Source organism: Lineus longissimus, chromosome 5 (genome assembly GCF_910592395.1).
Source record: "Lineus longissimus chromosome 5, tnLinLong1.2, whole genome shotgun sequence".
Lineage (NCBI taxonomy): Eukaryota > Metazoa > Nemertea > Pilidiophora > Heteronemertea > Lineidae > Lineus > Lineus longissimus.
Window position 1 is genome coordinate 13,369,509 of NC_088312.1, and position 24,889 is coordinate 13,394,397.

At 43.4% G+C, this 24,889-nt stretch overlaps 1 protein-coding gene and 1 long non-coding RNA gene across 2 annotated transcripts; both read right to left on the reverse strand.

The window, feature by feature from the left end:
• Positions 1 to 4: 4 nt before the first annotated feature.
• Positions 5 to 2,215, reverse strand: LOC135488337 (uncharacterized). Its single transcript, XR_010446955.1, has 4 exons — positions 2,158 to 2,215; positions 1,209 to 1,514; positions 631 to 873; positions 5 to 84 (listed from the first exon to the last, which is right to left on the reverse strand). It is a non-coding gene; the product is annotated as an uncharacterized LOC135488337 (long non-coding RNA).
• Positions 2,216 to 12,747: 10,532 nt separating this feature from the next.
• Positions 12,748 to 20,214, reverse strand: LOC135487886 (uncharacterized). Its single transcript, XM_064772073.1, has 3 exons — positions 20,032 to 20,214; positions 13,036 to 19,926; positions 12,748 to 12,930 (listed from the first exon to the last, which is right to left on the reverse strand). Exon 2 carries the CDS (start codon positions 19,544 to 19,546, stop codon positions 13,568 to 13,570), a length of 5,979 nt encoding a protein of 1,992 aa, XP_064628143.1. The 5' UTR covers positions 19,547 to 19,926; positions 20,032 to 20,214; the 3' UTR covers positions 12,748 to 12,930; positions 13,036 to 13,567.
• Between the last annotated feature and the right edge of the window lie 4,675 nt (positions 20,215 to 24,889).

Sequence of the window (24,889 nt, forward strand, 5' to 3'; positions counted from 1 at the left end):
CCTATGCTGAGCTGGCTCCGATAGCTGTCCTTTGCCTTTCGATAGCCATAATGTTCCGGTTGGTTTGTGGCCTGACCTTTTTACCTGTAATGAATTTACATGTGCCTATGAATACCAGGAAACGACCGAAACTGCATGTTGATCACAATACGATGTTGCTGTTAGAGGTGACATTAACAAGGTGAGGTAAGAATGATATTTCTGTGATTGGCTATGCTTTGGCGTACACGAAAACTCACATGAAATAAGTCATTAACGAAATCAAGGTTGAATTCATTCCTTCGAATTTCAAAGCACTCTGAAGACAGGGTATGCAGAGTAGTGTGGACTCAATCAATTATAAGACCGCATTATCATCTGCTTTGAGCTGAACTGGATCTATGAACGTTTCCTTTACGTTAAACACTTAGGCTGCAAACCAGAAATATTGGATCGACACGCACAACATGATACTGCCATTAATCAACTCATACTGAGGTGAAATGTAATTTGTATATGTAAAATGATTGTTAAATGCCACTCTGCATAAAGCATCGAGATCACTCAAATGCGACGTGAAGACACAAAATACCAACTTATTATGCTCATCCCCAGAGAGTCAGATTGGTTATCAACACATTCAGTACTTACATATTTTTGGCTGCATGGCTGTTGTACTCTCTACAGCAATTGTGACCTTTGAAGTGCGGACCTGATCATTCGTTGTTTCTGATGGCTCCTTCTTGTTCTTGCAGACTGGGGTAACGTGTCTCTGCACCTGAGCAGGGCAATTGTGGGTTTCTGGCAATGAAGCCCCGTCATGGCCTGAGCTTGATCTTCTCTGCCTCTTCGAAGCCCTATATTCATGCGTTGGTCGTGGTTTCATTTTACTACCTAAAATGAAATGCACATAAACATTAAGCATTACTTTCATTCTCTGACCGTTTAAACTCAGTGCTGTACCAAGAAAAAGAAATATATGATAATTTGCAGTTTCGTGTATGTAGGAGGACGCCTTGTGCAACCAATTATTAAATGAGACCAGGGCTGAGTTGCCCATTGGTCATTTTCTCATAGATGTCCTCCACTGATCGATGTCTTCCACTGATAGCGGGACACTCACAGTGGTCTTATGTAATACACCAGGGGCAATTAGTGGCCTTCAGTAGCACATCAGCAGATCTAAAACTTCGCAACATTTTTTTTTCAAGTCAGGAAAGTCAGCTCACCTTTCCTAGGTTGCACAACAACTGCACTTTTCGGCACCATGGGGACCAGGGTAGTTTGAGCAATGCAGTCTTGCGCCGTCGTAGTCTTCGATTCACGTTCCTTTTTCTTTATGACTTGGCAATGTCCCTGTGTGAGAGCAGATCAACGTGAACTCTCTGGTACTTGAATGTGGTATTGTTTCTCCATTTTGGAGGCTACTTGGTCGCTTGTCGACTTCATCAGGGCTGGCCTGTAGCCGTTTTCGGTCGTCGCTTGATTCTTGGACGCCGTTTTGTCCTCGGTTGTTGTTGCTTCTATGTTCCTACCTGAAAATAAGTTAATTAGATGCATCAAGCAATAAGCATTATGTTTTGTATTTACAAATCATTTGTTTTGGTCTAGACAGTGATAATCTGTGACGAGTGGGATATTGACTACTGGTTGGTTGATTTATGGACCGCTCAAAATAGCACAAGAAGGACCTTTTATATTGAATATGTTAGACAACTATGCTGATTCCTCTTGTAGCCCAGATTCTGTGGTTACTTAGATGAAATATGTCTCATCTGAGTGGCTGAGTTCAGTGGCAGACCGAATTCCTTCTCAAACAACCCAATACTTCCTTGGCTGTAGAAATGGTGAGTGGATCATTTTATTTGACATCTAATATAAAGCAACCCGTGTATATTAATGGTATCACAATGTTGTTCACCACATTCAGTTTGACCTGATCACCATCAGAACACGAATGACTTTTGCACAAATTCCGACCCCTGATGATTCTGGTTATGTCATCGGTTGTCATAAGGGGGTCCTCGCCGAATAGGGCGTTATCTCTGCTAGGTCTATCTACAATTATATTGTTAAATGCCATTAGATCACATAGGACCGAAAGAAAACAATGATCAGCGATTTTAGTTGCTCATTCAACTACAATCTATCCTTTGCTTAAACAACAAACATTCTTACCCTCCGATTTATCATTCTTTTGTTTCATATGTTGGTCAGGGCAGTCAGATGGTGTTTGAATACCTGTACGAGATGTATCATTCTGAAAGATTAGCAAAAAAACGAACATGTCACACATTCCAGTCATTCAGTCTCTCCCTCTGTCAGTCAATTAAAAACGCTCTCAGGAGACGTTTGATACTACATTTATTTCACTCGAATTGCATGCATAGTCACGTGCTCATGGACTTACAGCACACTGAAATCCATCATGGTGTAATATTAAATCTTTTTAATAAAAGTCCAATATTTAAGCTTTAATACAACAAAACTGCCCCCCCCCCCCTTACGTGAGACTGCAGTATCTTCACTTTTTGGCGAAATTGAGATTTTCTTTGACATATTAAAAGTAGGCCTACCCAAGTGACCGAAATGTTTCCCTGGTAGCTGAGGATACCTATATTCTGTTGTGCAGTCCTTCAGTAAGCCTTTTAACCCAAAGTCTGACCATTAAGCCATGCGGAAGGAGTTTCCTGCAATTATTGATTACTAGGCCTACGTAAGCTTACCTTTTGAGATCGCCAAGGTAGATCATCTACTCCATAGTCATAGCGTAGTTCTTCGCCAATGTTTATATCACGTTTGGCAAAAAGACAGAGGGCTGGACTCCCGTCTGCTGCTAAAACCTTTTTCATTAGGCAGTTGTCTGCACCATTCCACGCGTCGTTTGCCAGCCTCCCTAGTGTGCCAGTGTCTTTGGTGGCATCAACACTATAAAGAAATAAATGTGTAATAAAGTGGTAATACATAGACAGGCCACACTTAATACTGGCGACTGGGGAGGGGGGGGGGGGGGTGAATTATATTGATCGGGTAAGAACATCTGTGACTGCCGAGAATGACATTTGCAAATATTCAGTATAGCCATATAGGGAGTGTAGTGAGATCAAACTTGAGATATCTTCCTAGACTACAAGTCAGTCGATCAGGTGCTGCACATGATATTTACCATAGGGTGCTAGTGTTGTGTTTGAAATGAAACATGAAGGAGCCTTTCTTTTTCTTGTCGTAGGTTTTCTCTCGACGCCGTGCCTCATCTTCTTTGATTAAAACGCCGTGATAGTCGAGCAAGAAGGAGCCTTTGAAATGCTTCCTGCAGGCGAATACGCCCCAACCTAGAAGTAGATTATTATTGAATAGAACAATAAAAATGTAAAGGCTGGCAAATGGATAACAAGCAGTTGTCACACCGGTGGCCCAGTGGTAGCGCGTCGGTTTTGTGATCGGAAGGTCGTTGGCTCGATACCCGACCGACGAGTCGTTACTATGTTTCTCCTACTGGTTAAGTTCAAGACGTACGGCCGCTGAGGGGCTCCTAGTGAAACCCCTCATTGATTTCTCTGGATTCTGAAATAATAATAATCCAAAGCGCTGGGACGAGCTGTGAAAATAGATGAAGTTATCATTATTACCGGCATTTAACATCTTGATTATATGAAATGAATTACTGAGCTGTTTCACTAAGGCTATTAACCCACTGCACTTTTGACATTTACTTGGCTAGGCGCCACCCATAAGGACGCAGGGTGATGTTGGCTATACCACTATGGATTCGCCGCAGAGCAGACCAATCTCCAATAAAGGAAGAGTTGGGGACAAGCATTAGCATTCATGAGAGTAGGGCCCAATTGTTTTTGGTAGCGTGGAAAAAAACTTATCAACGTTTCAGTCATGTACACTCATGGTCAAAAGTTTATGGACACCAGTTATTGCACATTTTCTCAGAAACGGCTGATCCTCTTGAACCCAAATTGTTACCACTGGTGAAAAAACTCCTTGGCTATCGAATGATATCATAGTTCATATCAAAGTTATTACATAATTTTGAGAGGCGTGTATTTTTTACTTTTTTGTTGAAGGATTTTTCAAAATCAAAGTAATCTGGCATCATACAGATAACAATGCTTAGACTTTCTGTGAAGAAATTTTTTGAAAATATCATTTACTTTTCATGATGTATCAAAATATCAAAGTGTTGAGATTCTGAAAATTTTGAGATTTTTCTGATTTTTCGATATATCCTGGTAGTACACATGTCCCCTGAATGATTGGTGAATTTTTCTTATTTTCAACTAAAGGAACATCTCAGAACTATGATTTGAAAATTTTGATACTTCCCAGTATCGACCTTTTCTCAGCAATATGAGTTGCTAGCTGGGCTAAATTGGTGCCAATCCTTAATTGGGTATGACTTCTCAATGATACAGTTGCAAAAACCCCAAAAATATCAAAATATCAGAATTTTTATTTTTTAATACATCTCAAAACTGAAATGAGATTTTTCATTTGTTTCACAGATAGTCTTAACAATGTGTAAGGTATAATGTAGGGTAAATTTGTGTTTGAAAAATCAATTCACAAAAAAGTGAAAAATAGATGCCTATCAAAATTATGTAATAACTTCGTTATGCAATTGGTCCGTATAACAACTATGATATAATTCGATAGCCAAGAAAATTCTCCACAAGTGGTGAAAATTTGGGTTCAAGAGTATCAGCCATTTCGGAGAAAATGTGCAATAACTGGTGTCCATAAACTTCTGACCATGAGTGTACTTATGAAGCAGAAAGTTAAAATCGTAAGGAAATGGCTCAGACAAGGCTGGTAAGTGGATGACAGTGTAGACCGTAATTAGGAAGTCGGAATCATTCTTGGTGATTCATTCAATCTTGGAGGAATTAAAGCCATACCATTTTACCAACCGCCGAACTAGACTCGTACATTATTCCTAGACATCCTATGTGCACCTTCAGGAATCTCCTCATGAAAGACAAAAACCTCAATTCAGGATAACGATGGGACATTTACTTGTGAAATGCCGGTCATTAGATAGGCCGGGCTAGAGGAGGAAAGCAATATATCTGTATAGCATTGGTATGCCTGCCTTCCCCTCCGACATACGACGTATGTGCAGACAAAATAAAACATATTGCTCATTTTGCTTCAGGGTAACTTGTGATTCGCAAGTATGATTACATTTTCATTCGATTGAGTTGTTTGACAAAGAGAGGGCACGGAAGTTTCTGTTTTGCTTTGATCAATACATGTGAGTTAGGCATGTTATAGGTGGACCAGTATAACATGCCAGGTTTATGTCTCCCTCTGACCGATGGCACACAAAACAGGCGCCTGCCTTCCTTGAGCTACATGTACATGATCTTAGGTGGACCAGTATAACATGCCAGGTTTATGTCTCCCTCTGACCAATGCCACACAAACAGGCCCCTGCCTTCCTTGAGCTACATGTACATGATCTTAGGTGGACCAGTATAACATGCCAGGTTTATGTCTCCCTCTGACCAATGCCACACAAACAGGCCCCTGCCTTCCTTGAGCTACATGTACATGATCTTAGGTGGACCAGTATAACATGCCAGGTTTATGTCTCCCTCTGACCAGGCGCCTGCCTACCTTAAGCTACATGTACATGATCTTAGGTGAACCAGTATAACATGCCAGGTGTATGTCTCCCTCTGACCAATGCCACACAAACAGGCCCCTGCCTTCCTTGAGCTACATGTACATGATCTTAGGTGGACCAGTATAACATGCCAGGTTTATGTCTCCCTCTGACCAGGCGCCTGCCTACCTTAAGCTACATGTACATGATCTTAGGTGAACCAGTATAACATGCCAGGTGTATGTCTCCCTCTGACCAATGCCACACAAACAGGCGCCTGCCTTCCTTGAGCTACATGTACATGATCTTAGGTGGACCCGTATAACATGCCAGGTTTATGTCTCCCTCTGACCAATGCCACACAAAAAGGCGCCTGCCTTCCTTGAGCTACATGTACATGATCTTAGGTGGACCAGTATAAAACGCCAGGTTTATGTCTCCCTCTGACCAATGCTACACAAACATGTCCCCCCCCCCCGCTGTCATCGCATTAAATGGCAAATGCAACGGAATAAAAATAAATTTACGTCTTGCCCAGAAATCGATTCACCAAAATGATATGGACTAGAGGGTTTAATCTTACACATAATCAGCTAGTTTGATCACACACAATGGGAAGGGCTAGATAAGGGATAAGTATTGAATCTGAGCTAATGAAGATAAACAACAGCACAGAAATACTGGCAATTTCACAATGAAGAGGAATAACGGAGGGAAATTAGTCATTTTGCTCAAATGCCGCTATTGCGCCCAGTCATATGTCACAAGTTATAAACCATCAAGCACTTGGACAATGGTGCCCTAATAACAATGTTGGTGATAATACCCAACCCACCCCTCTTATCTGGGACAATCAAGCATTCGTTTTGATGAAACAACCCCATGTGATCGCCGGCCATGCATCTTGCAGTTTGCCCATTTGATCAAATTACCTCCCGTAATCAGTTGAACCATCAAAGGCGCGAGGGACATGAGTGAATAATCTAGGCTAATTGATCCTATTTAAGGCCTATAAGATATTTAGCTGTCACACAGGCATTACATTTTCACCGTTGATTCAGGCATGCACACTTTAAAAGGTGATACGTGTACTACAGTATTACAGCAAAACGTTGTTATCTGACAAATAGTGACGGAACTTACCGATAGATTTGTCAATGTAACGCCTCTCAAATCCCGGTGGATCAGTGCCTTTCACCAAGTACTCCTCATATGATGGACTATCAGAAGAAGCACTTTTGATCCGTCTGCTAGATCTTCTCATCATTATCTGCAACAATGCAATACATGGTTATGATATAATTCTACATCATGCGGACTGTCTCAACGGAACGTGGAATTCGGGCTGTTTGTCGTGGATGAGCGACATCGCCTAGCCTCAACACCAATGAGTAAAAAAACGGAATGCCTACAAAAATGGTTAGACTCCCCAACCAAAAGCATACCAGCGACACATCTGTATGAAGGAGGGGTTCACCCTGCCCCCCGAATGGGTATTTCCGGTAATTCCGAAGGGGGGTTCGTTTTCGCAAAATAAATAGATTTAGAAGAGGCAATTCTTTCTCTTGGAATCTCGCGCTAACGGGGTTGTTCGCTGCCCCGGCAGCCCCCCCCCCTTTACTCATGCACAGACTCGCCCGTTTCCTGAATATAATCAACCCAATGATTCGGAAAAAGCCTCCTTGATTTCTTATACATGTACCTCACAAATTAATGCTCCTGTCGATCCGAGATCGCTTGATTCCTTGCATATTTCACAATGAATCATTTCAAAATTAATAATGTCTCATATCATTCCCAATAATTTCACGACGACCTAAATATTCTCAAAAATACGACCGGGATGGGCCGGAGCAACCACCGACTTGGACCGGGAAACTTGTTAAGTGAAGTTTATGGGAAATGATTTCAGCTGGAGGAGGCCAAATGCCAATGATTTTATGTCTTCTTGTAGCTCAATCAAGCAAAAATTCGTTACTAACAATGCATGAAAATTCCTTGACAAGTAAGACCTAGAATGAGTTAGAATAGTATCAAAATGAAGAGAGGATACTTACCCGCGCAATACGTATCGCAACACCGAATAAAAAGCTATGAACAGCTCGGCAGGATCGTTACTTGTGATGCCAAAGTCGGCTGTATGCGCCTTTTTAACCCGGTCACGGAATTTACGCGCCTAAAAAATATTTGCATACAAAGCACCTTTTTTTTCGCTTGGCACGGTTACCAGTTCCCGCTCTTCGAGGACATGGTGATAAGAAACAGGAAATGTGCGGCCTGTGACAATTATACAAAAACTTTTTTTAGCTGTATATGAGCTATGTGGTTGCATCAAAGTGTGTGAATCGAGGCTCGGAGGTCACTTCAAAAACTTCGAAATCTTGCACAAGGCCGATAGCTGTTTGGGAGTGGATAGTTTTGCTTCCGTAGCATTACAAACGGTTATCTAAATTTGAACGGCATACCGATATCATTTCTTTCAAGTGAAGAAAGTATCTATGTAGGCCTAGCTCCACACAAAACTTCCCTTTGACTGGCGACAAAATGCTCCCCGCCGGCCATGCAAAATCACATATACCGTAACGTGGACCTATGCAACGACTGTGACCAGTCGCAGTTATAGAGGGGCAATAAAGATACGGATTTGGCGTTCCATAGAGTCATCAACTGTATTTCCTCCAACATAACAGCAACACTCGAAGAGACGTCACAGACATGATCCGCGGGTATAACTGGCCAGCCGGTCAACGGTGATCGGTAGCCGTGGAGCTCACATGCAACAATTGCCAATTTGCTATTTGCCTATTTTCAAACTTGCCCAATGACCACAATAAAACAGACCCGCTTGGCACAGGCTTATACTTTACAATAGAATCTGGGCTGTCCCGACATTTGGTCCTAAGGGGTCAATTAATTAATTCAATTGATTTATTCATCAACACCTGCAAATGAGAAATAGTTATACATCATTCACGTCACAGAAAACAGACCAATGCAAACCCAAGCATTCTGGCTACGGCCGATGCAACGGGCGAGGAGAGAATGATTATGTCATGTCGGCCTGTCAGGACATACCAGATTAGATTCTTCAATATGTGACAACAGAGTATTGCCCATGTGGAATGGAGTCTACAGTAGTGATTCATCTTTATGAGGACAATGTTTTTTTTTCAACGGCGTGGTCCATATCGACCGCAGAATGAATCATCGTATCTCACCGCATCATAACAAGTGTTTTTTTCCCCTAAGCAGCACAGATTTTGCACAATTAGGCCAAAAGTAGCGAACACACCATCTCCAAAATGTTCACAGCCAAGAATTTGCTAAAACGAACAAATTTAGTATAGACTGCTGACCTGAACCCCTCCTCCTCCTCCAAGTATGATATACATTATACACCGGGCTCACTTCTGATGAATGACTGAACTTGCCGAACTTGGGAACGGAGGCAGTTACCGTTCTCAGGGGACTCGAAATACTAGGGAGGTTAAGAACTCAAACGATAAACCAACGGTAACGGCATTGAAGTCTACCGTTTCAATGATGGATAGATGTCGTTTGGTTCAGAAGGTCATTACATTTTTATCTTGGAGTAACATACGTTCAATTTATGCGCCTTTTGTGAGCGTAGTGCAGACCTTTATTCTGATTATGAAATGTGTAACGAAGCTGTGGGACACAACAACCCAGCTGGGTCCGGTTGCTCAATCAGCATTATCGTTAACTCCAACGTCAGCGCTTTTTCCAAATCGATGATATTCAACTGTCACACAAGTGTCTGGATGCGATAGTGCGTAAAATAACAAAGGAGATGAGCGTGATGCGCCAACGCCGACGCTCATATGGAAACGGGCCTTTAGTGCTAACGTTGGCGTTAATTCTAAGGCTGATTGAACAACCGGGCCCAGGTTAGGTTGCGCTTAACTATAATCTGCAACAAAGGAACTCGACGACTTCATTCACTCTAACAGAAGGACCGGTGTAGAAGTTCAAAATGTCCTGGGATAAAATGTCCAGGAACAAAGGATTCCTTTTTGCGGTGAGCCATTGGACTTGCATTCTTTTACACCGGGAACGTCTAAATTACTCAAAGCTGATGAGGTAATGCATTGAAACGCAGTGTACAATTATAGGCCTTTGGTAGGCCAAGAGATGTTTGCGCACGTTTCGATTGTAACAAGTCACACTAAGGCATTATATAAGTCAGTTAATATGCCTTCTTCTGGTTTTCCTGACTCGGACCAGTGTTAGCCTCACGAACATTTTACGTTTCCCGAAGTATGCCTCTCAACCCAGCGCTATTTATTTACAATAAACGTACCGTTGTCGCTTATCGTTTAAGTTCTTGACCTCCCTAATAAGAAACAAGATATGCGCGGGCATTGAGGCAATCAAAAATACATTAAGCTTTTTTAGCTCGGGGAAGCAAGCACTTGTGCTAGAAATACGTCCTTATTTCAAGTGATGACTCAGCGTATCATCCGGACACGTTAACCCATCTGCCCTCCAGCATAGGCTTTTCAGAAACGACAAGTGCCTTATCGCAGTCCTTGGTCCTTTTAATTACGACCACCCCTGTTTAATTACTGCAAATAGCCCCCCCCCCTCCTGTAACGGGCCTGCAAGAGAGTCTTTATGCTGTCGTGATTCTAGTTTATCTCCACATGGCCACCGACAGAACACTCGAAATGTGACATCACAGACAAGATACTTCGACGTGACTTTGCCGAAGACAAATACCTGAGTGTGCGACCATGAACGGCAATCGGACTTTTGACCAGGACAATGTGTTATCATCGCCCGCTAGCCATGGCTTGTTCATTCGTTGATGCCTCCCAAGGAAACATGACAACAAGGTTTTGCTGCGGGGGCGATGACCTTACCACTTCTTGATATGTACGCATATTATTGATCGGTATCAGTTTTTCGACTCCTGGAAATTTGGCCTACAAGCAAGGAGAACCTATAATGTGCAACTATATGATCCCAATCGCCGGTCGGCGAGTCCATTATGAGCTACTGAATTGTTAGGATCACATGTACTTGTACATGCGTTGGAAATCGTTGCTACAAGCAGGAACCGGTCATCCCTGGCCGTAATCATTTTTAAACTCGAATTGTTCAGCCAAAACTGTAATCCCAAGCAGTTGCCTCCGCATGGAAGAATTGGAGTAAAATGCAACTTGTTATCTGTACTTTTTTTGCTCGCAAAGACACGCGTCGTTATCCCCATTTGCCCGCGAATTTTAGAACTGGCCAAATCTATAAATCATAAGTACTGTTAAATCCTATTAATCAACACGCCGCATTTCTATCCAACTGGACCCGGTTGCTCAATCAGCACTGGAGTTAACGCCAACGTTAGTGCTCACGCTGGCTTTAATTATAAGAGCTGGTAAGAGTTTAATTTGGATTGACATTCCAAATTACTGTAACGTGACACAGTTTTTGCCTAAAATCGATGATATTCAACTGTTACACAAGTGAGATTTTAAAGCCAGCGTCAGTGCTAACGTTGGTGTTAACTCTAACACTGATTAAGCAACCAGTCCCGGGTCATGAAAAATCCTTATCTTACTGCGGTCATTTGGGTTTTTTACCATAGATTTCTTCACCTTATGGCGATATCATCACTTTTCCCGGCCCGAGATGAGATGCCGCTGCAGAAAGAATCAATTATTTCGGTATCCTATCAGGCCTACCAAACAGATGAAAAAGCAAAAAAAAACAAGAGTTTTCATCACTCCACTGCTCACCAAAATAGTCACGAAAACTGGTTCAGTCAAATAAAACTTGGCCCTTTTCAAGCCGCTTGTAATAGCTGAATGGCTCAGGCACAGAGATGAAGAATCAGAGTATGGGGAAACAGATGGCAAAGTTACTTGGAAAGTTTCGTTCGTTGGTTAGGTGGAGCAATAGAGAAAGTCTTTCTCTATCGGGTTTGTGCCACAAAATTTCCTAATGCTTCTACCTACACAATGCCGAAAACCGTGCTGAAAACAATCGCATTTTGAGGAAGTTATAAAACAGCAACATTCGGCAACGTTTTCACCCTTCATATCAATCCTAGGATTTTTTTTAAGCCAGGGAGGTAGGCTATTCTCTGCCAAATCTGGACACCAACTCAATACACCTTCCCTAAAGGACTTTCCGACAGTATGTATTGGGGCGAAAGTGGCAGTTGCTAATGTAGGCTATCTATAGATAGGCCTGTGTAGGCCCACTGGCTAACTTGTCAACGATAGGTCTCTTTTTAAATATTTTGCGGCCCTTAAAAGGGCCATTGATCTTGCTATTCCAGCAGCGAATCAGTCTTGTGTCTCTTCCGCGGAAGATTCAGAGTCTGATCCGGTCTTGGAGATCTTTAACCTCTTGCGCCTGGATGCGGGCATAATGATTATACATATGATTCATCATCTCTGCCGTTGTCAATCTCATCTTGATCACATATCGCAAGCCTCGGTGACCGCTGGTGGTGGCTCTAGCTAACTTGTTCCGGATACGGCGAATGTGTCTCTCCAAGACGATTATCTGATCAACCGCCTTCATAAATTTCCGGAAGGCTTCGTTACGCTTCGTGGTCAGGAGGCTGGTACTTGCTGGATTCATCTTGAGTTGGGATATGACGATTTAGATCTCTGGCTGGGTTTTTATCTACTACCCACCAGCGTCACATTCCATTAGTGTCAAGTGTGACAAATGCCTGTTTTTTGTTGGACCTAGCGTCAGTGTTTAAATTGTTGTTCACTGCAGCTGTGATTGTTGACTGCTTTGGGTACGACACCTAAGGTGATTAGCATCCTTTCCCGATATTCTTGGATGGGCAGGTGCTTCAACATCTTGGATAAGTCTTGCGGCAATGGCTCAATCCATTCGACCGTAATGAAACCGGGGTGGAACTTGCTTTTTCTCATTTGCTCTCATTTCTTGGACTACTGTACGTCACGTCACCAGCTAACAGCTGCCGTCGACGTAGCTAGGCTTATTGTATTCGGCTAAGAGTGAGTCACATTAGGCATATAGTCGGATTTATAAGTAAATGTCACTGCCCTTTTGGGTCGCTGTGCAAAAACTACTGGGCCGGTTTCTTCAAAGTTTGGTTTTTCTTGAATCTAATTTCGGGACTCAAAACAATTTCCATGTAGTTTCGAATGAGATGTACCAAATATCCTTAAGAATAACTTGAACGAAGTTGTGTCCCGTAAAAAAGAAACACGCCTTTTATTTGCCCCTTTTGATCTTTCACTTTACATAACATGACTTTGGAGATTCTTACGATGATGATGATGTCTTCATCTATATAGTGATGGCGGCGGTGGCGGCGGCGGTTCAATCTGTAAAATTAATCATTCAAATAAGCCTAATGCTAGTGATACTACCTAAAAGATATTAACATGAGAAATATATTGATATAAATCGGGAACCGGAATCAAACTTACAAAGCTGGGGACTCTTAAGTTTCTCTGGAATTTAACTTGAAAGTAATACATATAAGTAGCCTTTAAATGATCATCTTGCTTCCTTGACGGTGTACATCTCACTGACTCCAGATGACCCAAAAATCTTCAATGACTTCAACATGAACTTTGTGACAGTATTAATTAACTTTTACGGCTTGACACTCTGGGAACTGCTAAGATAAGGCTAAAGTTCAGATAGGCCTACATAAATCAATAGAAAGAGAAACAGTTAGCCAGCATGAAGGATAAGAAATATGTAATATATATATATTGATTTTGTCTGTAACATTCCGGCCCCATAAATGCGTCCTAGCCTAGCATTTACCTAATATTCAAATCTACAAGAGACAAAATCCCTAAATCTACAAACAACCAGCCGCACATGGGCCTACATGCATACCGTAATACATATCATGGATGAGCAGTCAAAGGTTGTATGTGACAAGGTCACGCGCATCGTGTGTCATAAACATTGCCTCCCAAAAGAAACATGCTGGTCAGATGAAACTCATTAGATATCAACAGACGACTCGAGTAAACATAGCTTCGTGACAGGTCGTGTCAGCTCATTGTGATGTGTTTTGATCTTGGCTGACCTTACCAGGTTGTCCTTACCAGGATACGTCTCAATTACTCGTCCCAACAACCAGGAATTCCTGTGAGCATTGTCATCTACAATCAGAACCAGGTCATCTGGCTTCAGGTTTTGACTTGCGTGACACCACTTCTGGCGCTCTTGCAGTGCAGTCAGATACTCCTTGGTCCACCTACGCCAAAACAAATCAGCAAGATACTGTACTTGCTTCCATTTCCTTCTGTACAGATCGGCCTCATCAAACAGTCCAGGAGGTTGACAGGTTCCGGGGCGCAGGAGCAGCAAATGGTTTGGTGTGATGGGTTGTAAGTCATCTGGGTCATCTGACAGCTTCGTCAGGGGTCTTCCATTTATTATGGCTTCGACCAGACACATCATTGTGTGAAGAGTATCGTCTGTCAGGTTCTGCTGCTTTATTATGCCATCTAGCACTTTCCTTACAGACCTGATTTGCCTCTCCCATACACCCCCCATATGGGATGCTGCAGGGGGATTGAAAACCCATGTGATTTCTCGTTGGCGCATGTACTCCTCAATACGGCTGAGATTCCATTCCCGTATTGCTTTCTTTAACTCTTTCTGAGCACCCACAAAGTTTGTGCCATTATCGGATCGGATCCTGATCGGCATCCCTCGCCTACTAACGAATCTCTGCAGGGCATTGATGAACGAATCAGTTGTAAGATTCTCTGCCACCTCAATGTGTATGGCCCGGGTCGTGAGGCAGGTAAATATGCAGCCATACCGCTTCACCATGCTGCGGCCTCGTTTAACTTCAAATGGGCCGAAGTAGTCCAATCCAACATGACAAAAGGCGGCTCTAGGGGAAGCAACACGGTCACTTGGCAAGTCTGCCATTTGTTGAATCATTGGTTTCACATTTCTTTTGCGACAGTGCAGACATTTTGTGTTGTTCCTTCTTACGGCCAGCCTTCCCTTGATTATCCAAAATTTCTGACGGACTTCCGTCAGTACCCTTTCCGATCCCGAGTGGCCCGTCAAATTATGATAGTAACGAACTATCAAGTCCACCACATGGTGTTTCTTCGGCAATATGATCTGGCGCTTGGTTTCATCAGGAAGGTTGGAGTTTTCCAATCGACCACCCACACGCAGGATCCCATCGCTGTCCAGCACTGGGTTCAGCTTCTTTAGCTTGCAGGTCTTGAAGTTTGCCTGAATGTCACCAAATGCCTTCTTCTGCACGAATTTCAGCACCTCCTGCTCAACTTCCAAAAGTTCATCTACAGTGAGGCCACGTCTTGGAGGGGTCATGGCAACTTGTCCGGGAATGTCCTTATTCTTGACCTTCTGGTGTAGCACCTTCTTCAGTCGCAGCATCCATGCAATCCCTTTCTTGAGCCTATACCAACAGGAATAGTGATTTATCATCGTGCTGATTGCCTGTTGTCCTCCATCCTGAGTCGGGTTCGTTGCATAAACCTTCACCTCCGGTTTGACCTCAATCATTCCTTCAGTCTCAATAACAATGGGCTCTTTAGGCCATTGCGTCTCCTGCTGTTTCAAGAATTCTGGTCCGTTTCTCCACCGATCATTTCCGCTTCCAATCAATTCATCGGCTGTCATACCCCGTGATACATCATCTGCCGGATTCTGATCTGTGGGTACATGCCTCCACTGAGTAGGCACTGTGCTCTCGTGGATTTTAGCCACCCTGTTTGCCACGAAGGTCTGGTATCTCTTTGTCTCATTCCTTATGTAATAAAGTACAATCATGCTGTCTGTCCAAAAGACAGACTCGCAGAGAGGGATCTCGAGCTCGCTACGCAGAAGTTTGTCTAGTTTCACTGCTTCGACAGCAGCCGTAAGTTCCAGCCGTGGGATGGTGGTGGTCTTTAATGGGGTTAACTTTGCCTTGGTCATTACTAGTGCGCAATGGACACGTCCATATATGTCCTCTTGTCTGAGGTAGCTTGTCGCGCCAAACCCTCCTTCAGATGCATCTGAAAAATGGTGCAGCTGGTTATGTACTACAGTGTCCAGATCTTCTGAACGCAGACATCGTGGCACAGAGAAATTTTCAAGCTTTGGTAAATCTTCAAGCCACCTGTTCCACTGCTGCTGTTGATGTTGGGACATTCCATCATCCCACCCTAACTTTTCTCTGCACAGATCCTGGAATATAGTCCTCGCTTTCAACACGAATGGACTAACCAATCCTAGAGGGTCATAAACAGAACTCAGGATGCTAAGCACTCCTCGTCTTGTCATGGGGCGATCTTGTGTGGTAAGACACGGTCTGAAGGTATCCTGTTCTACATCCCAAACCATTCCCAAAGCTCGTTCAGTGGGTAGACCATCGCTGTCTAAATCTAGGTCCTTCATCCCCATGGCCAAGTCAGAATTTGGAATGGCTTTCAAGAGAACCCGGCTGTTACTGGCCCATTTGATGACATCCATTCCTCCTCTCTTGAGCATTTCTCGAAGACTGGTTGCCAGTACAATAGCCTCAGGGTCATTTACCTTACTTCCAAGGACATCATCTACATACATTGACCTATTTACGGTTTCAGCTGTCTCAGGAGGGAAGTCTGAAGCATTGTCAGCTGCAGTCTTCTTCAATGCATAGTTTGCAGCACTGGGGCTCCAAACCCCACCAAAGATATGTGTTCGCATTCTATAAATCCTTGGAGCCTTCGTTATATCACCCTCGTCAAAATACAGGAAGCGGAGCACATCCCTATGATCCTTTTCAACCCTGACCTGATTAAACATTGCCCGCACATCTGACGTGAACCCTACCTTCTCCTGGCGGAACCGCAACAGTACTCCAATCAACTTATTGGTCAAGTCAGGACCTTGGAGCACATTTTCATTCAGTGAGGTTCCTCTGTGTTTCGCAGCACAGTCAAACACAATTCTGGTTTTCTCTGGCTTCTTTGGGTTCAGTACGGGATGGTGAGGGAGGTACCAGACCATTCCGTCCTTTCTGCTTATTTCTTCATCAGGCACCAATTCTGCATAACCTTCTTCCAGCAGGGTCTTGAACTCAGTGTTGTACCTCTCATGTAGGGTAGCATCTTTCTGAAACCTTCTTCCTAGGCTTTCCAACCTTTTCTTCGCCATACTGTAATTGTCCGGTAAATTTGGAGGCCTTTGTTTGAATGGTATGGGCAAAGTATAATGTCCATCCTGTAACACGGCTGTCCTATCCCAAAGGTCAACCACCTTTCTATCATCCATGGATAGACCAGTTCCATCACCTAGATTGTCGAGCTTCCAAAATCGCTCGACCTGCTGCTGTAGACTTGTGTCATTGTTGATAAAGTGACAGCTGTGCCGCTCATCAGTCCTTCCATTCTCTCCAAATGGTCCATTTAGGGTCCATCCCAGGGCTGTCCTTACAGCGTACGGTACTCTTCGGGGATCGTCATCGTGACTCTTGACCTCCAGTGGGACCAAAGCCTCCGGCACGTCCTGTCCTATAAGTAGGTCTACCTTGTCAGTGTCTACCGTCAGAATATCAAGTCCTTGTAAATGAGGCCAGTCATTTAAGTCGGACGGTTTTATGTCATTAGGCCTAACGTTGAGATTAGACTTGGAGAAAACATGAGGAAGAGTAATAACCTCCTTACCATCGAGGTCAGCCACTTCCAATCCATAAATCGTGGTCTCAAATCGACTGTCTTTCCTCTCTATTGTTGTCAATTCTGTAATTGCCGTTTTTCCCTTTAGTCCAAGTTTGGTCGCCAGACTTTCCGTGCATAGTGTTGCCGTAGAACAGTTGTCCAACATCGCATAGGTTATGACTTCTTCATTCCCTCCGATACCCTTGACCTTTACCGGAATGATTGGCGAGGCAATACGGTTGATACCGGCCCCAGTGGACAAAACTGTGGCATTGGACCTTGCAGGTTGCGGCTTGACATCGGCCTTCTTCTCCTGAACATCGTGCCCGTCTGCACGAGACTTGGGTGCAGGAGCGCCATCCAAATGAAGGAGCGTGTTGTGTTTCTTCCCACAGCCAGAAACTTTACATGCAGGAGGATTACGACAATTTGATGCAAAATGCGGTCCTTTCAAACAATTCTTGCAGACCTTGTTGTCTCTCACAGTTACCCATCTCTCATTTTGCGTCATCTTCTTGAATATTTCACAGGCCGTCACATGATGCGCCTCTTTGCATACCAGGCATTTGGGTACCCTGGGCTTATCACCACTTGAACCTTGGTAACCTGTATCCGTCTGGATACTGAACGTTGACCCATGACCAGGTCTTTGCTTGTTGTTCGACTTGTGGTTGGATTCTGTCTTGGATTCCTTAGCACCACACTTACCAAACACAGGATCATTTTCTTCCTCTGCGGCTTCAGAAATAAGCTGCAGAAGGTCCTTAATGCCTGGGTTTCCTTGACTAGGCCTATCATCCTTGGTTTTCCGTATCTTCTGGACCACTCTTTTCCATCTATTCTGAAGATACTGTGGCAACCTCTCAACGATCTGCACCAAGTACGAATCGTTTAAGCGATCCAGCTGTTTCATTGCAGTCAAAGTTTCAACACAGTTTTTCAGGTCATCAGCTAGATCTCTTATCGCTTCTGGACCCTTGGCTTGCTTTCTGTTGACAATCCGGTTAACCCAGGCCTGACTCACCACAAAATCACTGCCAAACCGGTCCTTTAAAAGTTTCCTGGCAAGCTTGTAACCCTCTGTAGGGTCCTTAACTGCACAACACTCAATTACCTGCCTTGCCTTTCCAGTACAGTAACGGAGAAGCCTACTTAGCTTGACACTATCATCAATGAGGTCACGGTCAACAGAGTTCTCAAACGCTCTTATAAACAACCAATACCTGAGAGGATCCCCATCGAAGGTCATCAGGTCAACCTTAGGCAACTGCAGTGTATTCAATAACAACCTTTGCTGCTGCTGCCCTTGATGCAAAACCTCCATAAGTGCATCCGGAAGTGCACTCACGTGACTTACTGGTACCTTCGTTGCCTGGATACATGTACTTACTTCATTGTTTCCTTGAAATGGAGTAGGTCTAAGGAAATTGGTGGTGACACTTTCTGGAGCCATCGGGGTCGGGGTCGACTGGTAATTGGAGATGTTGCCATGAACTTGGCCGGGATGAAACGCAGGTTGCCTGGGATTCAATCTAGGGTCGGGAATTAGGCCTACTTGCCCGGGGTCACGCTTTGGCTTGTCCTGTGACTCATTCCCGGAAACGCCCACCTTCTCATTAGTAGGTGACGTTCTACTTGAGTGAACCATGGAACATGCCCTTTCCTTGGCCCGAGCATGCGCCAATTTTGCCTTCAGCTCAAGCTCTTCCCGCTGTTGTACCATCTCGAGCTCCTTCTTGGCAAGAGCTTGTCTCTCAGCCAGTAGTGACGCCTCTACTTCATAAACGGCACAATTGGCTGCTGCCCGCATCTGGGCCATGGAAACATTGGACCTGTGGCTGCCGCTACGGGTGCTGCTACGACTTTTGACAGACCTGTGCTCAGAAGCCATGGTTGAAATTGAATCATCTGGGCTGACACTAGTATCAAATGAGCTTACATCTGAACCGACACTACTGACCCCCCCTTCTGAGATCCTGTCTTTTAAAGCCTCAGACCAAGAAGATATCTCTTCTAAGCGTTGACCCATGAAACGCGCAACCCTATCGACATACAACCTCGACTCAGCAATATCTTCTGGACTGTAAAGAAGACTATGATATGCATTATGGCATGCAAGAAAATTTGTGAACAGCCTACCTAGTTCTTCGCCTAAATCATTTATTCTTGATAACTGTCCATAAGAATCAACACAGTCCAATAATGTCTGAATTTCGTTGCCTTTTCTAGTCAATAGTCCCTTTGCGGTCGACCGTTTCTTCTTTAACACCTTTAGATCCCTTTGGGGCACCATGGAAAACGCCATTTTCACAATCTGTGTCGGATAGCCTTGGGCTTGATCAGCTTCAAATCACTAACATATCGAACCTTACGTCGTGAGGTACGTGACCCATATGGTCGGCCGCTATCCTTGGATAAGGAGTGAGTTCCTTCGAAAGTCGAAAGACCAAAAAAGGTAATTCCATCCAGAATTCCTTTATTGAACAGAAAATGTAGTTTCGAATGAGATGTACCAAATATCCTTAAGAATAACTTGAACGAAGTTGTGTCCCGTAAAAAAGAAACACGCCTTTTATTTGCCCCTTTTGATCTTTCACTTTACATAACATGACTTTGGAGATTCTTACGATGATGATGATGTCTTCATCTATATAGTGATGGCGGCGGTGGCGGCGGCGGTTCAATCTGTAAAATTAATCATTCAAATAAGCCTAATGCTAGTGATACTACCTAAAAGATATTAACATGAGAAATATATTGATATAAATCGGGAACCGGAATCAAACTTACAAAGCTGGGGACTCTTAAGTTTCTCTGGAATTTAACTTGAAAGTAATACATATAAGTAGCCTTTAAATGATCATCTTGCTTCCTTGACGGTGTACATCTCACTGACTCCAGATGACCCAAAAATCTTCAATGACTTCAACATGAACTTTGTGACAGTATTAATTAACTTTTACGGCTTGACACTCTGGGAACTGCTAAGATAGGGCTAAAGTTCAGATAGGCCTACATAAATCAATAGAAAGAGAAACAGTTAGCCAGCATGAAGGATAAGAAATATGTAATATATATATATTGATTTTGTCTGTAACATTCCAGGTTAGAGCTTTGCAAATCAAGAAGAAAAAAATTGTTGACTTTGGAGCCCTTTGGCCATTTTGGGGTAATCTGGACAGGGCCCGATTTTTTTAGTGGATAGTTTTAAATGAAACTTGGCACCTTTGCAGATACACACGAAAAAAAAATAACCTGAACGTTTCAGCAAAATGCATCCAGAAATAAGCAGTAGAGGCGAAAATGTAAAAATCAATGCCCTACGTCATTGTACACGAATACATACAAAAACATTTTTTTCGTAACCATGGTTACTGAAATATGAAAATCCTCTTGGGTCCCGAAATTAGATTCAAGAAAAACCAAATTTTGAAGAAATCGGCCCAGTAGTTTTTGCACAGCGACCCAAAAGGGCAGTGACATTTACTTATGAATCCGACTATAGGTCTACGTTGCCATGTCAAATAAACACCTCAACAAAAGTACACTGAAAAAAAGGACCATTTTAATTCACATAAACCTCTTCTTTTTCCTGACTCATTAATATGCCAAAAGACTCATGCGTAACAGTGCACGTTTTTCACCAAAATCTCATGGTGTCCCACAATACTACCCCCTAGTCCTAGCAACTTGGGCGTTAGTGATGCCATGACCCTGTAGTTTGGCACACGTATTCCAAACATGATAGGCTTTGATGCTATTTATGTTTCTGATGTAATGAACTTTTGAGTTCTTGGCTAGTTTATCCGTGAATCCAGTTTCTCCAGCCAGCCCACATCAGGAATGTGAAAGCGTGTCAGTAATTACTGTTTATGGCAGGCACAATGAGTTATCAGAAGTAACTGATACCAGAGACAAGTGTCCTAAATAAAACGATGGCCATGCAACTTGCTGCATGTGGGTATACACAATGCTATATCTTTGCTAGACATACGGTATACGGTGAAAACGCTCAAAATGATACACTAGCATTCGTGTATGATAGGAAAGAGGACCAATAGGATTTTCAGAAGTCGGTGTCCAGTGTTGAATCATGTCGACATTGGTATCATGAGTATTGCGGGTAAATTGTAACATGTATTTGTTAACGTGGTTAAGGCCCCCTCGACAGACCTGGAACCCTGTATGGAGGGTCAAAAAAGGAGCTTCAGTCCCCCTCCCCCTTGCGTACTTCAAGGGCGTCACTGACGTTGCAGGAAATGTCTTTCACGACATGACTTATTCGTGCTAAAGACAATTAGAAACCCTGTTTTCTACAATATTTGAGAGTTGAAATTTTTTGGTGAAAAACGTCAAAAATTTTAGGAAGTATAGTTTCCTAATCCATTTTCTAGCAACATTCCTATGATTCGGCAGACGGTTCACGGCCGAGGCCGGGGCCCTCATTGTCTTTATATAGGCCTAGCTTAGGTCTAGTATTAAGATCTTCATCATTAAATTGCATGATCTTATTTCACATGTTCATTTTTCAGAGCAGCAAGGTGGTTACCTCATTCATTTTTTCCCCAGGGTCATACACTAACTGTATGTCAACACTATCCGACAATGATACTGATAGGCCCAAATTATGGCAACTGCCCCAACCCTGCCTGACATTTTGAGTCAACCATGTTCCTAAACTGCTGGACCTTGACTAACAGGGGGTCAGAGTCAGCTCATAATTGGCCAAACACAGGGTGTCTCAAAAAAGGTTATCCTGGTAGAAGGGGTTGATAGGCTATGGGCAGGATGTTTGCTTCTTACCAAAAAAACAAGATAATCATAATGAGCATCACAATGAGGAAGTGTGGTGGTGGCATCATTCCTACTAGCCCAAGCTAGAGGGAAATTCCCTTTAGCTCAGTCGGTAGAGTGATGGCCTTGTACACCAGAGGTCCAGGTGTGATAGAATCAAATGCCCTCCTTTTCCTGATGCCCGCATGTATTGTTCGTCTTCGGATTAAGGGTCTTGGCCTCTTTAGACTCCTATTGAATGGTGCCGTGTTCTATTGTTGAGGGCATTTAATATCAGGGGGCATCTGCTTCTATTACACCGGGTTCAATCCCCGGCAGGAACTTGGTGTTGTCCCTCTGTTACAGAAGCAATATGCTTTCCAGTTATAATTATGTTGGTTATCTGTCTAGGGTCATGCATGACTGAGCACCATTGCCTTCAACTTGCTGTGCAAAGGTCGGCTTGATTCACTCTTCGAACAAAGCTTTTTAATCAACTGTTTTTATGCCTTGAATAAAACATTTCACATCTGCATTGGTTTCAGGCCTTCTCTTAACATGCTTAAGCACCTACACCCTCCACGTGTCAACCTCAGCTCCTCTGGCCAAACACAGCTAAACGCATGTGTTGCTTGTTGCACCATCGCAGGTTACTGACCACTGGAGGTCAGCCACCTGTCTGATGGGCAACATGAACATTCAGGCCATTTTATCCTGAAGTAGTTGCATAACCAGCGACGGCATTTGGTATTTCTTGCCCACACCAAAAAACAACCCTGATTATGGTGCCTCAATTGACAATGGTAACTGAGAGATAACCAGAGCCTTTGGACATCGCTTTCAACACAATGGTACTGCACAAAGGTAATATAGATGGATGCAAAAATTTACACAAACAATATAACACAGTAAAGTTACTAAAGCTAGAGGGATTAACATCGAAGGCGAAAACATGCCAAACTAGAATAGCCTATCTGAATAATTACATTGGGAATTCTTCTTTACCCATCTCTAAACGGAATCTTGTGCAATGTAATCCGATAAATTTGGAAATGAACAAAGATGGATCACAAAAAAAATCGAGATGTTTTGGAGTCTTTCAAGCAGTGTATGAATGGTGACTCGAACTAGGCTAAAAGCGATTGTGCTAGAGCATGGAGACAATTAGTCCATAAGATAAGAAAAATGTCCCAGGAAGCAAATAGGAGCGTACTTTCTACATAATGGTTTTGATTACTTGTTCAGGGGCGTCGTAGCGAGCTTTCAGGGGGGGAGGGGCAAAGGGCTCTCTGGGGGAGGGTTCAAAGCGACACTTTTCTAACATTTTTCGGCCAAAATCACGGTTGATAACATATGTTTTTGTGACCTCTGAGGGAGGTGCATCTGCCCCTGCCCCCCGCCCCCCACGCTAGCAACGCTCTCTTGGTTGTCATGTACCAAACATCCTTTAGATATACTGACATGCGTGGTCTGTAACGGGGCTTAGTAGGTCGCTGACCAATGTTTATCGTTGGTAGGCTTACTGTGCTGAGTGAATATTCAGAATCGTGCCGGTCAAGAGGGTTTAGAGTAGTTGGCCGTGGCTTGACCTGGCCGTAGGCACTCAGGCTACTATTTTGGCTAGCGCTTGAAATCTTAGGGCAATTAGAACTCCCTCAAAACGAAATTGATACCATGCAATTTCATGGGTGGGATGCAGTTCCCTGGAGAAACGAGAATTGCATTCCATCATTGAATTTTGGATTCACTTCATTTTGAAGGATTTCTAATTGCTCTAAGATTTCACGTTCTATTATAGACAACATGGTGGTGCTTTATAGCTGAATATAACTTACCCGTACCAATCTGAAGGAACAACGGCGCAAGAGCAAATCTTGCCACAACTGTGACAAAATCACCCCCCCCCCCCCCCCTCCCCATCTTCTAGGCCTACCTACTCCTTCTTTTCTCACCATGGATGTATACCGCCATGATCTCACCAACATTTTACTACCATCACCATGCATCAGCAGATATGTAGGCCTGTCGCGTTGTAAGCAATACTCGAGGTTTTTTTCATTAAATGGGTCAACATCCATTCTTTTTTCAGATCGGAATGCTGCTCCAGGCGTATACACTAAAATCGCAATGATAAGAAAATTAACTCTTTTTACCCTAGGCATTGGACCGACGAGAATTCTAAAGCCATGGCTCGAAACATTGGGGTCGATGTGCCGATGTAAAAGTAAAAAGTGTCCCCCCGGAAAAAGTATCTAGACTTATTGTACAAAATGAATTCTGACTACGACATTAACCTCTACACCGGTATGATAAATGGATAAAAAATGCCTCTATTCATTCGACAACAAATATGGGAAACTACAGGGTGTTTTAAAAGACGGGTAATCAAAGTTCCGGGGCAATAATGAGGCGACAAGTGTAGGAGTGGTCATGCCTTCAGCACACGATTGATCTCGGTCACTACCGTAGTGATCTATATCAGGCGTAAAGTACAGTAGTGGTTATGCCGTCTGCTCGTGATTGATCTCGGTCACTGCCGTAGTGGTCTATATCAGGTGTCAAGTACAGTAGTGGTCATGCCGTCTGCACACAATTGATCTCGGTCACTGCCAAAGTGGTCTATATCAGGTGTCAAGTACAGTAGTGGTCATGCCGTCTACTCACGATTGATCTCAGTCACTGCCGTAGTGGTCTATATTAGGTGTCAAGTACAGTAGTGGTCATGCCGTCTACTCACGATTGATCTCGGTCACTGCCGTAGTGATCTTTATAAGGTGTCAAGTACAGTAGTGGTCATGCTGTCTGCTCACGATTGATCTCGGTCACCGCCGTAGTGGTCTATATAAGGTGTCAAGTACAGTGGTGGTCATGCCGT

Excerpts from the sequence above, each read along its gene's own strand:
- LOC135487886 (XM_064772073.1), bottom strand. The coding sequence starts at position 19,546 with ATGGCGTTTTCCATGGTGCCCCAAAGGGATCTAAAGGTGTTAAAGAAG.